At 36.4% G+C, this 17086-nt stretch overlaps 1 protein-coding gene, 1 long non-coding RNA gene and 1 pseudogene across 3 annotated transcripts; 1 reads left to right on the top strand and 2 right to left on the bottom strand.

Moving 5' to 3' along the window:
* The first annotated feature begins 4255 nt into the window (after window positions 1-4255).
* On the top strand, window positions 4256-5715 carry LOC137714094 (uncharacterized). Its single transcript, XM_068453382.2, has one exon. It carries the CDS (start codon window positions 4534-4536, stop codon window positions 5482-5484), a length of 951 nt encoding a protein of 316 aa, XP_068309483.1. The 5' UTR covers window positions 4256-4533; the 3' UTR covers window positions 5485-5715.
* Window positions 5716-6021: 306 nt separating this feature from the next.
* Window positions 6022-11280, bottom strand: LOC137715313 (uncharacterized; annotated as a pseudogene). The gene is made up of 9 exons (XR_015961151.1): window positions 10773-11280; window positions 10075-10384; window positions 9565-9690; window positions 9377-9419; window positions 9212-9291; window positions 8243-8320; window positions 8066-8119; window positions 7701-7835; window positions 6022-7568 (listed from the first exon to the last, which is right to left on the bottom strand). The product of XR_015961151.1 is annotated as an uncharacterized LOC137715313 (transcript).
* A 3441-nt stretch (window positions 11281-14721) lies between these two features.
* LOC148698308 (uncharacterized) lies at window positions 14722-16780 on the bottom strand. The gene is made up of 3 exons (XR_015961152.1): window positions 16265-16780; window positions 15176-15244; window positions 14722-15026 (listed from the first exon to the last, which is right to left on the bottom strand). It is a non-coding gene; the product is annotated as an uncharacterized LOC148698308 (long non-coding RNA).
* Window positions 16781-17086: the final 306 nt, after the last annotated feature.

Below are 17086 nucleotides of genomic sequence, written 5' to 3' on the forward strand. Positions count from 1 at the left end.
CGCACTGTGCACATGGTTACGTCACTCTCACGTGACGGCCAGCACGCCCTGATTTCGGTCGGGGTGTGTCAAAATATATTTTACAACAAATTTTATATAAATTTGCAAAATAGGCTAGAACCATGATGGTTACCCACGTTTTTTGAGAAAAAATGAAAGTTTTTATTTTCATGAAAATATTTCCATCATAATTATGAGTAATTTTAGAAGGGAATTGAAAGCGGTTTTACCATTCAATGAGCCACAAAGTATTTTAATATAACCGAAAACTTGAAAATATATGGTTAAGAAACGTAGAGTAACCCAAAACATAACCAAAATGAGACTATATCTAGAAGAATATCAACAAAAAGTCTTACTGGAATTTTCAAAACCTTACGGTGCGGTGAAGGTGAAGGCAAATAGATTATACGACGAATTTTTTTTTTAATTTGCAAAATAGCCTAGAAACCGTGGTAAACCCACAATTTTTTTAGGAAAATGCAAAACTTTTATTTTTGTGAAATATTTTTGTTCTCCTTGTTAGGTAGGGCCAGGGATCACTAATTAATCGAATGAGCCCCTATCTCTCATATGGCATCTTGGTGCAATCATACAGCTCATAGTGTATCATCATTAAGAGCAAAGGAAAAATAAAAATTGTAGTGGGCCCAAAAACATTGCCGATACATTAATCCATATACAGGAATATTAACAAAAAGTTTTACATAAATTTTCGAAGCCTCACTTTGCGATGAAGGTGAAAACATAAATTCTACAACGACTTTTTTACAAATTTGCATAATAGCTTTGAAACCTAGATGGTTAGCCCACATTTTTGTTTGGACAAAGATGAAAATTTTATTTTTGCCAACTATTTTTTGTCAAGATTAAGAGTAACTCAAAAGCAGTTTTACCCACAAATATATGTATTTTTAATAGTATTTAAACCAAAAACTTACAAATAAATGGACCAAAATTGTAGTGGGCCTAAAACATTCTCGATAAGGGACACCATCTTCAAGATAGTAACAAAAAATCTTACAAGAATCTCAAACCTCATGGTACAGTGAAGGTGAAAGCAAATAGATTTTATGACAATTTTTGTACAAATTTCAAAAATAACCTAGAAACCGCACATGTCTTTTTGAGAAAAAATGCATTTTTTTTAAATTTTTGCTAAATATTTTCTATCATGATTAAGAGTAACTTTACAAGCAATTGAAAACGATTTTATCGTTTATTAAGCTACAAATGTATTTTTAATACAATATTTAAACTGAAAACTTAAAAATAAATGCAAAAAATTTGTAATGGGGTCTAAAACATACCCGAAAGGAAGACACCATCTACGAGAATAACGATAAAATTCTCACATGAATTTTCAGAACCTCAGTATGGTGAAGCTTAAAGCAAATGGAGGGAAAGATATTAATGCAAACAGTACATGAAAAAGGAAAGGAAATAATCTACTACAAACCTCTCCTAAAGTAATCAGATGTTATTTCCTCCTCATTGATATTGGAATGCGAACGAGTAAGTTTACAAACGAGTTTGGAGTCCTTTCTGGTACAAATGCATGACACAATCCTTCATGAACAATACGAGGTACGCGTTAAGCTCTAAGTCGAATTCTTTGGTTCAAAACTATATGAGTTTATTGTAATTATCAGAGGACAATGGACCTAAGAAAAGAAGTAGTGAAAAAGCAAAGAGTAGTAAAACAGAAAATAACAAGGAAGCGGCCTCCTTGTCAGCCGCAGAAAAGAAAAGTAACTCTAATAAACTACAACCCACTACTAAGGACTGAACGTCCGAATCTTTTAGCAAGAAGAAACGACATTAGAAGCCATAAGTTTTAGATGCAATAAAATTGCAGGACTGATTTCAAATCTTGATGCATTGACAGATTTTTGTTTTGTTTTTCTTTTTATTTGCAGATTCTTTTTGACAAGTTTTTAAACTAGTGAATGTTTATTTTGAATTTTTTAGTATATCTGTTTTAGTATGATAAATAGTTCACAATTCTTGTTTAATCAGTTGATATTTATGTTCAAACAAAGGTCATTACATAGAGTAGAGCTCTCTTTCTCTCTTAGGTATGTTTGCAGCATCTATTGTTCATAAATCGACCAAACCGAAACCATGCATATTCTCCGGTTCGGTTTTTGGTTTTTATGGTAAAGCGGGTGAAATCGAACCATGCACACCAGTCTGTCATGTACTGAATAATTAATAACCGAGGAACAGATGAACTTAATTACCAACGATGCAGTCTCATCAGCCATCTCAAGATCTCCCTAGCTTCATTTGAAACACAGCTGTTTTGTATAAGCAAAGACAATATAAGGGCTATACTCGTGGTTGCGTAGGAGGTTAGGGGTTCCATTGTATCAACTACTTGTTGGAGATTTAAACAAAAAGAGAAAATGTAGAGCACAGTGTTACAAAACTAAAGAGGAAAGTGTATAGATAAATGAAAGGTCGAGGATGTGTTTTTTCACTGGGAAATAGATCAAGAGGATGTGGATCTTGGTTATGACTACCGAAGATTAGCGAGTCTTAATCACGAGGACTGGGCTTCCAAACAAAAACGTGTTTTCCCGTATGGCCGATGTCTGTCTTCCAAGATAGGATGGTGTCTGTTTTGTATATTTATACGTACGTAAAGCATGGCCTAAAATATGGTACATGCAAGAAGACTAAAATATGGCTACATATTTCCAGACTTGAGCTCCTTCCTGGAAGATGCGAAAAGCTATTCACCCTTGAACTTTTCTTTCCGTGAAACAAAGGCCAGTTTTTCATGATTACTATGTATTATGTTTCTTACTACTTTTGTTAAGCAGATTACTTGAAAGATGTAGAAACTAAATTTGTAAACTCGAATTATCGTAAATAATGAGTTTGAAGCTAATTTATTCCTCTACCTATAGTGTAAATATATTATTGTATGAATAAAATAATAATAAAAATCGTAAAGGGGGTATTGAACAAATATATAATGAGTCATGACATTAGGATCTAACGTGAAAGCCTAGTCAGTGGACTAATTAAACCAATTGAAGTTATATCAAGTTTTCACTTCTTTTAATGGTTTGGAACTTAATAAGGGCGGAAAAAAAAAATTTGAACCGAATTGTGATATGGTTTGTAGCTTGTTACTCTGGCTAGTTTGAATCCTTGTATTAAGATATTGAAGATATAGAGATTGCTCGTAGAAATTTTTATGGATGTTAGAAATACAAGTTATGTGATGTATGATCCTACATGTTATGATAAGAGTGGATGAAAGAGCTGATAAGTCTCACTCCAAGTATATTAGCAAAAAACAAATCGAGTGTTATAGGCTGAGGAGAATAGTAACGCAATATGAGTGACACATCAAAGAATCATTCAATTAATTGTTGTTAGTTGTTAGATGGCAATGCGATAAAACGTCATCTTAAAAAAAAAATCAATTATTCAGAAGTAGGATCATCAGATTAAGAGACCACTCCCATAATAGAACAACCAAAACCCACAGTTAACCTAAATGGAGCCCTAGCGAATCGTAACTGAGTCTATGTTTCTTTCTATATATTTAAAGTGGGTAAATTGCTGTTTGACTCCCTAAACTATCACTCCAGTTAAAATTGACCTTCTAAATTAATCTTTTGGTAAATTAACTCTCTGAACTATTTAAAATCAGTCAATAAACCCCTTGCCGTTAGATTGCAGAATCAATTTTGACAAATTCAAGGTCAAATTAGTCATTTCATCATTAATTGTTACTTGTCAACTACAAACACCAATAAAATTTTGACACATGGACACAAAATAATTCAAAAATATATAACATAATGAGAAAACATAAAAAAACTAAACGTTTACATAACAGACCATCTCATATTGTCATTACTCATTATTTTGTTTTCACATGTCATAATTATATTGTTGCTTATAATTGATAAGTAAGAATTGATGAATAAAAGACTAATTTTCCTTTTAATTTAATGAAATAGTGGATGGAATTTACCGACAAGGATAAATTGGCTTATTTCAAATAGTTCATGGGGTTAATTTACCAAAAAAAAGTAGTTCAGGGAATCAATTTCAACTGGAGTAATAGTTCAAAATGTCAAATGACAATTTACCCATTTAAAATCCTCTCACTTGCAGTAACAAATCGTGTTCCCAGCGCACTAAAAAATTTCTCCTAAGCTTGAAAGCCTTTAAACTTCTTAGGTTTTCACCCCCATTCCCCTCCCTGAACTCTTTAAAATCCCTCTCTCATTTGCCACCCTTCTCCATCACCCTCCCTTACTTTCCCTTTAGGCTTAAACAACACCAACAACATAAACAACCTCTCTCTCTCTCGTCCTCCCTCCCTCCCTTTCTTTTCCTTTAGGCTTGAGCAACACCAACAACATAAGCAACCTCTCTCTCTCTCTCTCTCTCTCTCTCTCTCTCTCTCTCTCTCTCTCTCTCTCTCTCTCTCTCTTTAGGCTTAAACAACACCAACAACATAAAAAACCTCTCTCTCTCTCCCCAACACAAACCAAGCAATTGGAAATGGGCACTTTAGTTGGACATGTAACACCAGGCTTTGGGTTTCTTCTCATTGGCTTATGGCACCTCTTTAACCACATTAAACTCCATCTTTACCAGCCAAACTCCTACACAGCTCCAACCTGGTTTCCCACCACCAAATTCAAGTATTTGGAGCCCTTCTTAATCATGGGAGGCTCATCTGCCTTCATTGCAACGGAACTCTTCATAGCCCCAGAGAAACACCAACCCTTCGATGACGATGGAACCATCCCCACCAACCGTCTCCGCAACTTTGAGCACTGTTCAATCTCCATGGCCTTCTTGGTCTATGCAGCTTTTGCTATCATTCTTGACAAAATTGCCCCAAAAGCACAACATGGTTTGACCCAACTCCTTGGAGCCATAGCCTTTGGGCAGCAGCTTCTTCTCTTTCACCTTCACTCTACTGATCACATGGGACCTGAAGGCCAATACCACATGCTTCTGCAGCTTGTGGTTCTTGTTTCTTTGGCCACAACCCTTATGGGAATTGGTTTCCCTAAGAGTTTTTTGGTCAGCTTTGTGAGGTCACTTAGCATATTTTCCCAAGGTGCTTGGCTTATTGTCATGGGGTTCATGCTTTGGACACCTGAATTGATGCCAAAAGGTTGCTTCATGAACTTAGAGGAGGATCCCAAAGTGGTTACGTGCCATGGAGATGAGGCACTTCACAGAGCCAAGTCCTTAGTGAACCTCGAATTTAGTTGGTTCTTGGTGGGAATAGCCATTTTTGGGGTGTCCTTCTATTTGGTTTTGGTTAAGGTTTACGGCGAAAAGGTTGAGTATTCTTCATTGACAAGGCTACGCGAAGAAGATGAAGAGGAACCGATTCTTGATGTTGAATCTCAAAAGAAAAGTAAGCTTGGAGAGACAGAGAGTTTTGTTAGTCATATGGGAAAAACAGCCTTTGCGTCCATGGACATGGAAAAGTAGCAGGAAAAAGTGCAAGGTATAATGGAAATACGGGATTTGGTATGTATATACGAATTAATTAGGTTGTGGGATATATGCCATTTTATATTTGATTAAACCAAACATAGTGTTGGCCTAATTAATTAGAAGAGGGATTTGTGGAGTGTGAAAGTATATAGGTAGTCAATGCCCTGATGGCTTAAATTTTTAACTTTCTCCAATTCTCAATGCAAGAATATATATATTTTTTTAGAGTGTAAGCAAACACCTATTTATATGTTATATAATAAATTTAATTAAATCCGTGTAGTCTGCTGGGCCCCCACTTAGGTGCTAAAAGTCTGGATCCGTCGCCTGACTAGCACCTAACGTTTCTTAAAACCTTGTTCAGGAGTGGCTGCTTTGGAAGGCCTCCATTTGGCTCACACAGTAGGGCTGGTTCTATCTTGCTTTTACAGAACCAGCCTACTGAATGAGCTCGCCGGATTGCTCGGTTTGCTTGGTCCCCTTTAACTGATTTATAATATAAATGTGGTACTCTTTCGAACTCTTACAACGAAAGGGAAACAAATCGATTGATAAAAAGATGAGGAAATGTGTTTCTATGAATAAGTTGTGTCCTGTCAGAAATCAGATAACAGCAACATGTTAATATGACCTATAGACTACAAGAACTCCACATTCTTGTTTTGTTACCGGTTTCACTAAATCCAAAATTGTAAATTCCAACCAAGGCAATCAAATCACATTAGTATAGATCATTTCCTTGCTTTCACATCTTTCCTGGATTACCTCCCTGCTGTTGATTCGCGGAAGTGGGTGAGAAGGGATCATAAAGTTGCTGTCCTCCTCCAGGACCAGACGCCGACTTGCCAAAGGAAAATGCAAGGTGGTTGCTCAACTGTTGATTTGGAGCACGTGGGATCTCAGGTCGAGTTGCGTGAGCAGGATAGTTTTGCTGAATTTGAATATAATTTCCTGGCCTTGGAGACAGAGGACCTGGCAAATTGGGCATCTGGTGAGGTGGATTGAAGTTACTCAGTCTCATTGGTGGGTGTGGCGTCTGAGGTAGAACGGTACTGGATTCCAGAAATGTTGCGAGTCTGGGAGGAACTGAGATGGCAGTTGAATTTCTGGCAATGGGAGCAGCAGACATATGAGCTGATGGATGCTGACCCATGTGGTCACCGAGTTGTGGTCTCGATAACACCTGACTGCCTGGCTGAGGAAACTGGAAAGACGGTGCTTGAGGTGCTGGAGATTGCAACCTTGGTCTGGCAAGAGAAGCGTTATGTGCTGAAAAGTGACTGCTTGGCTGGGGAACTGTTTGGAAGGATGGATTCTGTGGTCGATGAGGCTGAAAAGTGAAATCGCCAGGGCTTTGAGCCGTCATCATTGGTGGTTTTAGGGGAGCGAAATTTGGAACACATCCAGAAACAGAACCTGGAACTCTTGCTTGCAGAGATGTAGAAGGAAGTCCTGCTTGAGGCCGTGGAATAGAAATAAAACTTGGTGCTGCAATAGGATGGTTTACAGAAGATACCATATTGGCCATTGGTATATTTGAAGGTGGTGGCATGGATGCAACACCTGGTTGTGGAGCTGGTGGACCGCTTGACCATCCAGTAGAGCTCCCAGCAGGCAGTGGTTGGTTTCCTATGAATGTGAGGAGCTGAAACATTAGTTTGAACTGATGCAGGCTGGGGAGCCATATATGCATGCGGCAAAAATTGTGTTGTTGGTGGATTTTGTCTAGGGGAAACAAGAGATGGCGGAAGACCACATGATGAAGGCAGGTATGCAGGGTTGAAAGGTGATGTTGAAAGATGGGAAGGATTATTGAGAACTGGTCTCGAAGAATTCAGGGGAGTGAAGCCAGGCATATTCATGGGAGCGGAAGATGGGCCTCTCGAGAAAAATGGACCAGGGTACTGAAACTGCCCATCCAGTGGAGTTTGTGCCAGTCCTGGCAGTGGTTGTACCATTCCCTGATTTACCACAGTAGTGGGAACCATATTAGAGGTGATAGTGTCCTGGACTTGACTAGGAACATGAGCATTATCACCAGAAACTGAAGCACCTGTACTAACCGCTGCCAGATTTCCCTATATGGAAGTAATTAAAGTAACAACACTATGAAAACAACTGTAGAAATCATAATAAATAGCACTAAAGAGAAATTTTAAGAAACTGTTGGATGTAAAGCTTTCTGTTTAAAAATAAAAAATGAAACTCACTGATACAGAGGTGACTAAGAGTTCAATTACAGCAACCGCTGCATCTACTTTCTCAAATGTGTCAGCTGATATATGAACGTATAAGTTTTCATATTCACCATGGATTTCACTACCATCAGATGGTTTTATTTCAGCCTGCAAATAAGTTAAAGAATAAACGAGGAAAAGGTCAATACTACATGAGCATTATGCACATCTCGAAGCAACCATTCCGCAATTGATTTTTTTTTTTTTTTTTTTTTTGCGTAAAATAATATATTTAAGAAAGGATGAAAATAAGTAAAATTGATGACGAGGAGTGAGGACTCTCAAATTTATCTTCATATTGATTCCTTACTGTTCTATATTATTTATTGAATAATTACCTTCTGTCCTGTCCCTGCTTTGGTACCATAGACTTGAATCTTGGCTCCGGTTTCCTTATTTAAATTGACCGATCAAAAAGAAATATAGAGAAAACACGACACAAAGATCATCAGAACAAGCACATGGTAATCACAAGTGTTTGGCATAACCGTCATAAGCACACACAAAACTCTTACCTTTTCAAATTGTTTCTGGTTATCACTTCCAGGACCACATATCAGGCCAACAAAATTGTATTTAGGATATTCTTTCACCTGAAAAGCATTTAAAAACATCTAAGCATCAGAATTCAAATACTGGCCGACTCAGCAAACCATGAAATTGGATAATATATGCTCCCGTCTTTAGGTCCCACCCTCCACCCCTGGCCAGGAAACCTTATAAAAGTAATGGTAAACAACCCATTGCATTCTATACTCAGTAACAAAATAATTGTATCCACAGTCCGTTCGTCTCTGTGTGAAAAAATGACATGTCAACTCATACTAGAAGTCCTAAAAAGGCAGGTCAATGCATGCGGATTCCAACAATGCAAGTTCAGGGAGGTAAAATATGGGCAACAATAGCTGTCTTTCTAGATGGACTGTTTTAGGAACACGAGCTCTCTACAACCTAGCCACTTGTTGAAAGTTCTTAAAAAAAACCAAATAATTCTTATTTATGTGAACTTACAATCAATATTATCAGGATTCAAACCAACACCGGTATCGCAAACAACCAACCTAAAAACGCAATGCTAAATATGCTTAAATGAGTAAAACTAAACTATTCCACCAGATTAATACGGATTGTACCCATAAGTTGCAAAGCTTTAACCAGTTATTTCGAATACATGTAGTACTCTATGGCCCATTCTTCACCACCCCCTCAACTCCAAATTACGGCCAACCTGTTCAGATTTCAGGTCCATGCTTATCATTGTAGAAGTGTACGATAAGACTGCCACTTATGAGTCTAGGTTGAAATTCCACATACATGTTCTTCTTGGGTAAGTTCTATTTTAAATCAATACAATTAAGTTTGACAAAACATTTTCACGCCATGATAAAATAACTTATATTATCTCAGTAGTTTGGGCACATCTTAAAAAAACAGTTAATTAGAAAAGAATTCCGGAGGATTGCAGGACAAGAAGATAAACTTACAGGAATAGGGACTGTAGCCTCTTTCAACAAAGGTTTATAATCAGGTGGGGCCTTGTAGCTTGGATTTAACTTTAATATCTCACCAGAATATCGTCAAGAAAATAATAATCATGCAACCTATAATATAACATACAGGAAGGTATAATCTAAGAAAGCTGTCAAACGCACCCATGGCTTCACGCTTTTCAAGTTCCAACTGGTCGACGTCCTACATTGACGAATATTATTATCAGTGCTTAAGAATAGAAACATCATTCAACATGGAAACGAAAGTAATCGAAAATATATGAAAAAAAAAAAGAAAACAAAAAGAAAAAAAAAAAAAAAGAGAGTGAACAAGAAATGGAATTTACCTTTGTGTCAATTTGATGCTTAGAGGATTTGTGGTGCGGATCTTGAGGTGCTGATAGTGAGTCCTCATCATTCCCATCCTCTAACACTCCTGATTTCAACTGTTGTGTAATTTGTTCCACCCGAGTCTGCTCAAAATTTGTACCACCAAACAGACAGTAATATCACTTAGTGGCACCTGGAATGGGAGGTTTCCATTTGAAACATTCACACGAAGACACAACCAGCATTTTAATACCCAATGTAAAAGGGAAACCATGAACTTCCACTAGCTGGAAATATTTATTCCTCCCACAAGGGGGGCGAAGAATGCCTCCAAACAATAAATTTGAATTTCTTAACTATATGGGGATGGGAACATATTAGAGGTTTGACATTTGCAAACATAAAAACGGGTAAAGTGGGAAAAAGATACATAAACCAAGAACAAATTTTGATCTTAGAACTTCGAAATAACATAGTATCAAATGAAATATGACCAGAACAGGACTTGCAAACAATCCAAACAATACCAGATAAGCTAAAGCTCTTCCTTTTTTGACAGAAGCATCTTGGGTGAGATCAGGGCCCCATTTTGTTTTCCTCTGAATCTGTTTCTTACTTTCTCCACTAACCGCATCACCGGTTCCTAGGTTTTTACTTCCGCGTAAGACAGGCACAAGTGAACCCGACAGCTTGTTTTTCGGTATAACAAATCCAGCCTTGGCAGCAAACATGGAGACCTTTTGTGTACCGGCTGATGATGCAGGTGTCATCGTTGTACCAGACATCTCAACAGTGCGAGGTTCGACTGTGGATGTAGTACCAACCTTTGCAGTCATCCTGTTCTCCAATCCAATGGGCACGTAAATGCCGAAAAAAACGTAAGAGATCAACTAAGGCTAATAACTTTTAATCTGAGGATTTTCACTTCAAATAACCAAACACTTATAAATTTCAGTATTTAACTAAACAAAAAAGACAACGAACACGAAATTAGGTAGATAAAATACAATTTTGAATTAGGGTTTAATTTCCCAAATCCTTTGATTTCAATGTAACTGCAAATTGCCGGCCTTAATTCAAAGAACTCATTGAACATTACAGAAATTAAAATTAAGAAATTGACTATTTAATACACCCACCAAATCCGATTTGTCTTCTTTTCGATTATTTTCGTCAGGTTTCTCAGCAGCCAAACATAGGAAATACAGAGAGAGAGAGAGAATACCAGTGTGAGGATTAAGGAGAGAGATGAGAAGAACGCTGCGTTTTGGGAGTGTAGACTTGCAAGTGGCAACCCAATTGCTCTGCTCTTTTGATAAGTGTAATGTCTCAAGAGGATGAAAAGCGCGCAGAAGCTCTTCCATGGAGTTTTTACAGTTTACAATTTTACACTTGATCAGCACTAGAGCGAATCGGGACGGGGGCCCGTCGGGTTATTTGGGTGGGCTCAACATGGTCCGCGCCTAGGCACTGGACGGTGGCCGACCGCCGCGATTAACTTCTAAGCGGCCACAAAATCGGAAAGCATGTTAGGCGGGCGCCTAGGCGGGATTAGGCGGAGCTATGCAGGTCTGGGCGGGGTTCGACGGCGGCTAGGCAGGCGAATTTCAAGACGCCGGATTCTGAATTTTTTTTGTTGCAGAGTCGGGGTTGCGGGAGGAAGAAGATGACTCGAGCTGGTCCCCCATCTTTTTAATGGGGAATTAATAAAGAGGGAAATTTTATTTAAACCCAATTACCTTATCTAAACTCAACTTAAATATTTTTGCCATTAAATTCTCCATTTTGCCCCGATGTTAATTAGAAAAATAAAAATAAATTAAAGAGTTATTATACAAAATAATCCCTGAGATTTGCATGATGAATAGAAATGGTCCATGAGATTATCCATCATCTATGATTTTGGTCATTTTGTTAAAAACTTTTTGGACAATTTTCAAAACTTCGTAACTTAATCGATTTTTAACCAAATTCTACCCATAATATATCAAAATGAAGATGAGAAAGTGTAGAACAAAATTATACCTATTTGAAAGCATAATGATTGTCGGAGATGGTCAGAAAATAACCTGAAAGGTGACTGGTCTGTAGGAAAACTGGAAAACTCGCCAGAAACTCGGTAAATTTTAAATGTTCATAACTTCTTCAATACTCAACGAAATCGAGTGATTCAAAAACAAAAATAATACATCTCGACGAGATGAAGAGAATTATATCTTCATTTACTGCTAAATCGCTATGGTTTGGCTGGAAAACTGCTCGAAAGTGGCTAACTCGAATTTGGTTGAATATTAAAGAAGTTATGAACGTTTAAAGTTTACCCAGTTTTCGGCGAGTTTTCCAGCGGACCAGTCACCTTTCAGGTTATTTTCCCGCCATCTCCACAACCATTGGGCTTCCAAATATATAATCTTATTCTACACTTTACTATCTTCATTTTGATATATTATGGATCGAATTTGGTTAAGAAACAATTGAGTTACAAAGTTTTGAAAATTGTCCAAAATCGTTTTTAACGGAATGACCAAAATTATGGATGGTGGACAGGGACCATTTCTATTGATTTTCAATCTTAGGGACCATTTCTATTGATCATGCAAATCTCATGGACATACGTCGTGGAGTCCGTACAAATGGAGATCAAAAGTCGTATGTCGATGAGTGTGGTGCTTCTGTCGCCGTTCAACTACTTGAAGCTACATTTGCCGCAACTCATTCAAATAGTCAGAGACGTGAAGATCAGCAAGAAGCTGAAGCACGGTGCTTGATAATGCAGAGGAGAAGCAGATTGAGAAAACCCAAGTGTAGAACCTCCTCTCTAGTTACAAGTTTCCGAGTGGTACAAAGCCGGCAATGCGAAGAACCACAAATGTCAATGGCCGAGAAGGGATGGCGGAGTCATCGACGAGTGAATCTTCCGTGGGGTTTGAGGTGGAAGAGAACCACTGGGTGTGGAAAGAGATTTTAGTTTTGTTTATTTCTTTTTTCAATTTAAATCAAAGGGTGAGTTAGGAATTTTAAGAAAATATTTTTTGTATTGGGTGTAAAAAGAGGTTGCATGGGTTCCAATAAAATTTCCCTTAATAAAAGTGTAGTTTTATTCACATCCCACGTTTTATTAACTACACCCTACATATATTTTTCAAACAAAAATTTATCATAATATACTCCATTTCTTTTCCAATGCTACCCCCAACCCACATGCTATATATACATCCCACACACTCTACTTGAATTCCACATCAATGCGAAGAACGAACAAAAGGCGATGAACAAGCAAAGGAACTTGAGTCAAGTATGAAACAAAAAATTTCCCCTATTCTCTGTTCAATTTATAACATTGTCATCCGGTGGGGTTAAATAGCCCCATACCTTTCGCTGATTTATTCTTTGATAATTAGATTGCCTATAAGATTGTATTGTTCCTTCTCTGTCTGAATATATATGAATTCACATGCACAACTATTTGGCGTTCTATCATGGTCAAAGCCAAATTTGTGAACACATTGCATTTTATTATATCAGTTTGTTCTTCTAGGTTGCACCTGCAAAGTAAAAAAAAAAAAAAAAAATATTGCTAGCTTTAAACTGACCAGTTTCCTTTCCTTTCATCAATTCCAAAATTCCTCTCATCAGAGAATTAAGCAAATTAAAAATCTGTAGAACAATGATGAAAAATAATATTTTTCCACGTTTTGTACTTTTAGTAGTTAGAGTTTTGTTCTACAATGAAGGACGTGAGTGACTTTGAAAGCTTGAAGAAAAGCAATCTTAGAATACAAGTCTAAATTAACTTGGGTTGCATTTAGAAATTTTTTTATTTTATTTTATTAGGCCTAAATAGTCATTTTATATTAGGTATATAAGCTATTTAACAATAAAATTTAATGTAGGGGTGTATTCAACAATAAGTGGGGTGTTAATAAAAAAAATAAAAAAAAAACCCTTAATAAAAAGGAGTTGGGACAATTTTTTTAAATAAAAAAACATCTTAAATTTTTATTTAATCAAAAGGGCTTAAGATTTAACTATAGATATACAACTATTCATATACCAATCCTACGAACATAAAAAAAATGGGGCGAACTAAAGCCCAACATGCAATAAAATGCTTTTTCCATAATTACCCCTAACAGAGCCTAACCCAAGCTCATTAGTGTGATATCCCACATCGACCAATAGAGAGGGGGTGATGTGCCTTATATGTACATGCCCACCTCCTATAGCACGAGGCGTTTTGGGAATTCACTGATCGGAACTCCGAAGTTAAGCGAGTTCGGGCGAGAGCATTCTTAAGATGGGTGACCCACTGGGAAGTTCTCGTCTGAGTTCCCAGAAACAAAACCGTGAGGACGTGGTCGGGGCCCAAAGCGGACAATACCGTGCTACAGCAGAGCCAAGGCTGGGATGTGATAATTAGTCAATTCACAAATATTACGATTTTATCAAATAAATCATCACCGCCATTAAAGCAGAGCACGAACCCCTATTTCATCTCAAGCATTTTTTGATGGGTGTGCTATTCACACATCTCATTTTACTTCTCTCACACCCCTTGATAATTTTTGTCCATTGATCATCTTCAATTCATCTGATTTGACGGCCGAAAATTAAAAAAGTGTGTGAGAAGTTAAATGATCCACCCCTTTTTAGATTATGTAGACCATTGAAAGATGATCAAGGCAATGTTCAAGCTTTCATGCAGCCAAAGTGACAAGAGACAGAAGCTTCTAATTCTCTGCAACTTCCCCCAAACTTTTTAATATATTAAATTCTAAAATTATGTATATTTTTGCAACAATTTTTCAGAAATGGAATTTTCCCCATTTAATCTCTGTTTCTCTCTACATTTGCCACAGTAACAGTTATTTGGTAATTAATTTTCTTTTTGTTTTTAGTTTTGGATAAGAAAAGGGGTTTTTGTTTGGGTTTGTTTTGGGTGTTTGTAGTTCAACCTTATTCTTATTTTGTTGAATTTCTAGAAATAGTGTTTACTACCAAGAGTGCTCGCGCGGTGCTGCGGGTTTTCAAACTGTACAAAACATGTAGAAAGTTTTAAATGTATATATGATATGCCATTCTATTTACATACATGTGGAAAATGTACTTACAACACAATTCAATATGTAGTATCAGTTTAGGATGCATAATTCAAGGCTCTAAAACCCGCAAAATCACAGAAAAAAAAATATCACATCTCATTGTAAAAAAGAAAGAACCGACTTAATCATAGTATAAAAGACATAAATACAAAGACAACTTTAACACATGATGATATTTGATATACATAAATTTTTAAAAGGTGATACAAATACCAGAACATATTTATATATATGTACAAATAGTTATCAACATGATTAACAAAAATTTGTAAATTCTAAAATTTACACTACTTGTCAATCACTTACACTTTCTCTTTTTTTCTTTCCAATTTGAGCAAAAGCACTGTGTAGCTTATATAAATTGTTGTGCCAATAATCTGCAATAGAAAACATAGTATAAATAAGTTATACAAAACAATAGCATTGTAATAATCCTTTTTTTATTTTATTTAAATCAATAATTATCAATACGATTAATAAAAATTTATAAATTGTGAACTGAACACTACTTAGTAAGTTGGCCAACCTTTTTTTTTTTTTTTTCAATTTCAACAAAAGCACTTTGGTACCTTATATAAATTGCTTTGATAATGATCTACAATGGAAAATGCAGTCACAAATGAGATACACAAAACAGAAATAGTATTATAATGATCTTTCTTTTTTTCGTTGAAAGCATTGCATAATTGGGAAAAGAAATGAAAACTTAAATTAAACTATCAAGAACCAAATGATCTAACACATTTTAGTTCTACTTAAACTATAACAATAGAGTATATCTACCACAAATAATCTGTAAAGAGAACTATTAAAATCTCTTGACCCCAATAAGCATCTTTTACCTTACAAAAATTCTATGGATAAGTGACTTCTTTATACAACATTGCTATTCCGAATACCTAATCTCACACTTAGCTTGCAATTAAATTTTCCAAAGAGTAGGCAATGACATGATGATGGTAATATACTTTCTTATAAAACAAACCATATACAATCTATTTTTCGTCATATTCTAGAAATGGGTAAATTTTTAATTGCCTTCTCAAACAGTATATCTATATTTGGCCAATCTGGGTAATTGAATCGCCTAGAAAATAAGTTCACTGAACAGGATTTCATAAAATAAAAAAAATAAAAATAAAAATTGAAAAAAAAATAAAAAAGGGTGAAACCGAATCGTGAAAAATGAATCATCTCAATCAATTTCCCAACAAAATAAAAGGTTAGGCTAGGAGGAACCCACGTTTTCCTCACCCTCTCCGCCTATTTCGAAAACATTTTTCTTCTTTCCAACTTCCCCATCTCTATCTCCCCTCTCTTTCCCTTTCAACTCCTTTTTTTCTCTGTTCATATCTTCTTTCCCATCTCTGAAAAACCCACCCCAGTTCAATTGAATAAATCGCAACAAACTCAAATAAAAATTTGAATATTTCAGACCGAAAACGGAAACCAAACGACCACATAAAAATACGAAAATTGGAGATTTCCCAGATCACGAAAATTGGAGATTGCCCAGATGACGAAATTATGAAAGAACAGTAACCAAGAAGTTAAAATCGGAAAAAGCCGAAAACTTTGTAAGATTTGATCGGGACAGAGTAATCAGAGTTCATACCTTTTTCAAGAGAGAAACAAATAGTAGTCACAGCTACTGCAACTGCTCTCTCTAAGTCTGGAGTTTCTAGGAAATTTAGAAAAAAATCCTAAACAATCATTATAAAACACACCTTAGCTAAATAAGATTGATTCTGCAGAGATCTGAAGATAGGCCGCGCCCAAAGGGATGGAAATCGGCCAAAATTCCAGCCACAACCGAATATCCCAGATGGAAAAAAGGACAAACACTACGAATAAATTCGCCGGATTGACAAAATTTAGCAAACGGATGTTGATAACGGAGACCAAAAATATGCTGGAGAAGGAAAAAAGGGAGTGAGATGCAGCTTGCACAATAAGAATGGCGAGAGAGAGAAGAGAGATGGAACTCAGACAAACAAAAAGCAGAAAAGAGAGAAACGGAAGATGCTTCCAGCAGCCTCGTGGAAAACAGGGACACAAACGGAAAGAAAACAGAGAAGCGATGGCAGTTCCGTCCGGACACTGGTCATCCACAGTGCACAACCCCTACGGGTTTTAGTATATATGATTTTGTTCACTTACAAAAATACTGTGAATTATTTTGGTTCAGTTTCCAAATAGTGTGAGTTATTTTGCTATAGTTATAGAAATACTGTGAATTATTTTGTTCAGTTTAAAAAATAGTGTGATTTATTTTGCTGTAGTACCATAAATAGTGTGGATTATTTTGGTTTAGTTTCAGAAATAATGTGGGTTATTTTGCAGTAGTTCCAGAAATAATGTGGATTATTTTGGTTCAATGTCAGAAATAGTGTGGGTTATTTTGTTGTAGTTCCAGAAATAGTGTGAATTATTTTTG

Source organism: Pyrus communis, chromosome 3, assembly GCF_041283825.1.
Source record: "Pyrus communis isolate YQ-2024b chromosome 3, ASM4128382v1, whole genome shotgun sequence".
NCBI lineage: Eukaryota > Viridiplantae > Streptophyta > Magnoliopsida > Rosales > Rosaceae > Pyrus > Pyrus communis.

Bases quoted from the DNA above. Each gene is read 5' to 3' on its own strand.
- LOC137714094 (XM_068453382.2), top strand. From the start codon at position 4,534: ATGGGCACTTTAGTTGGACATGTAACACCAGGCTTTGGGTTTCTTCTC.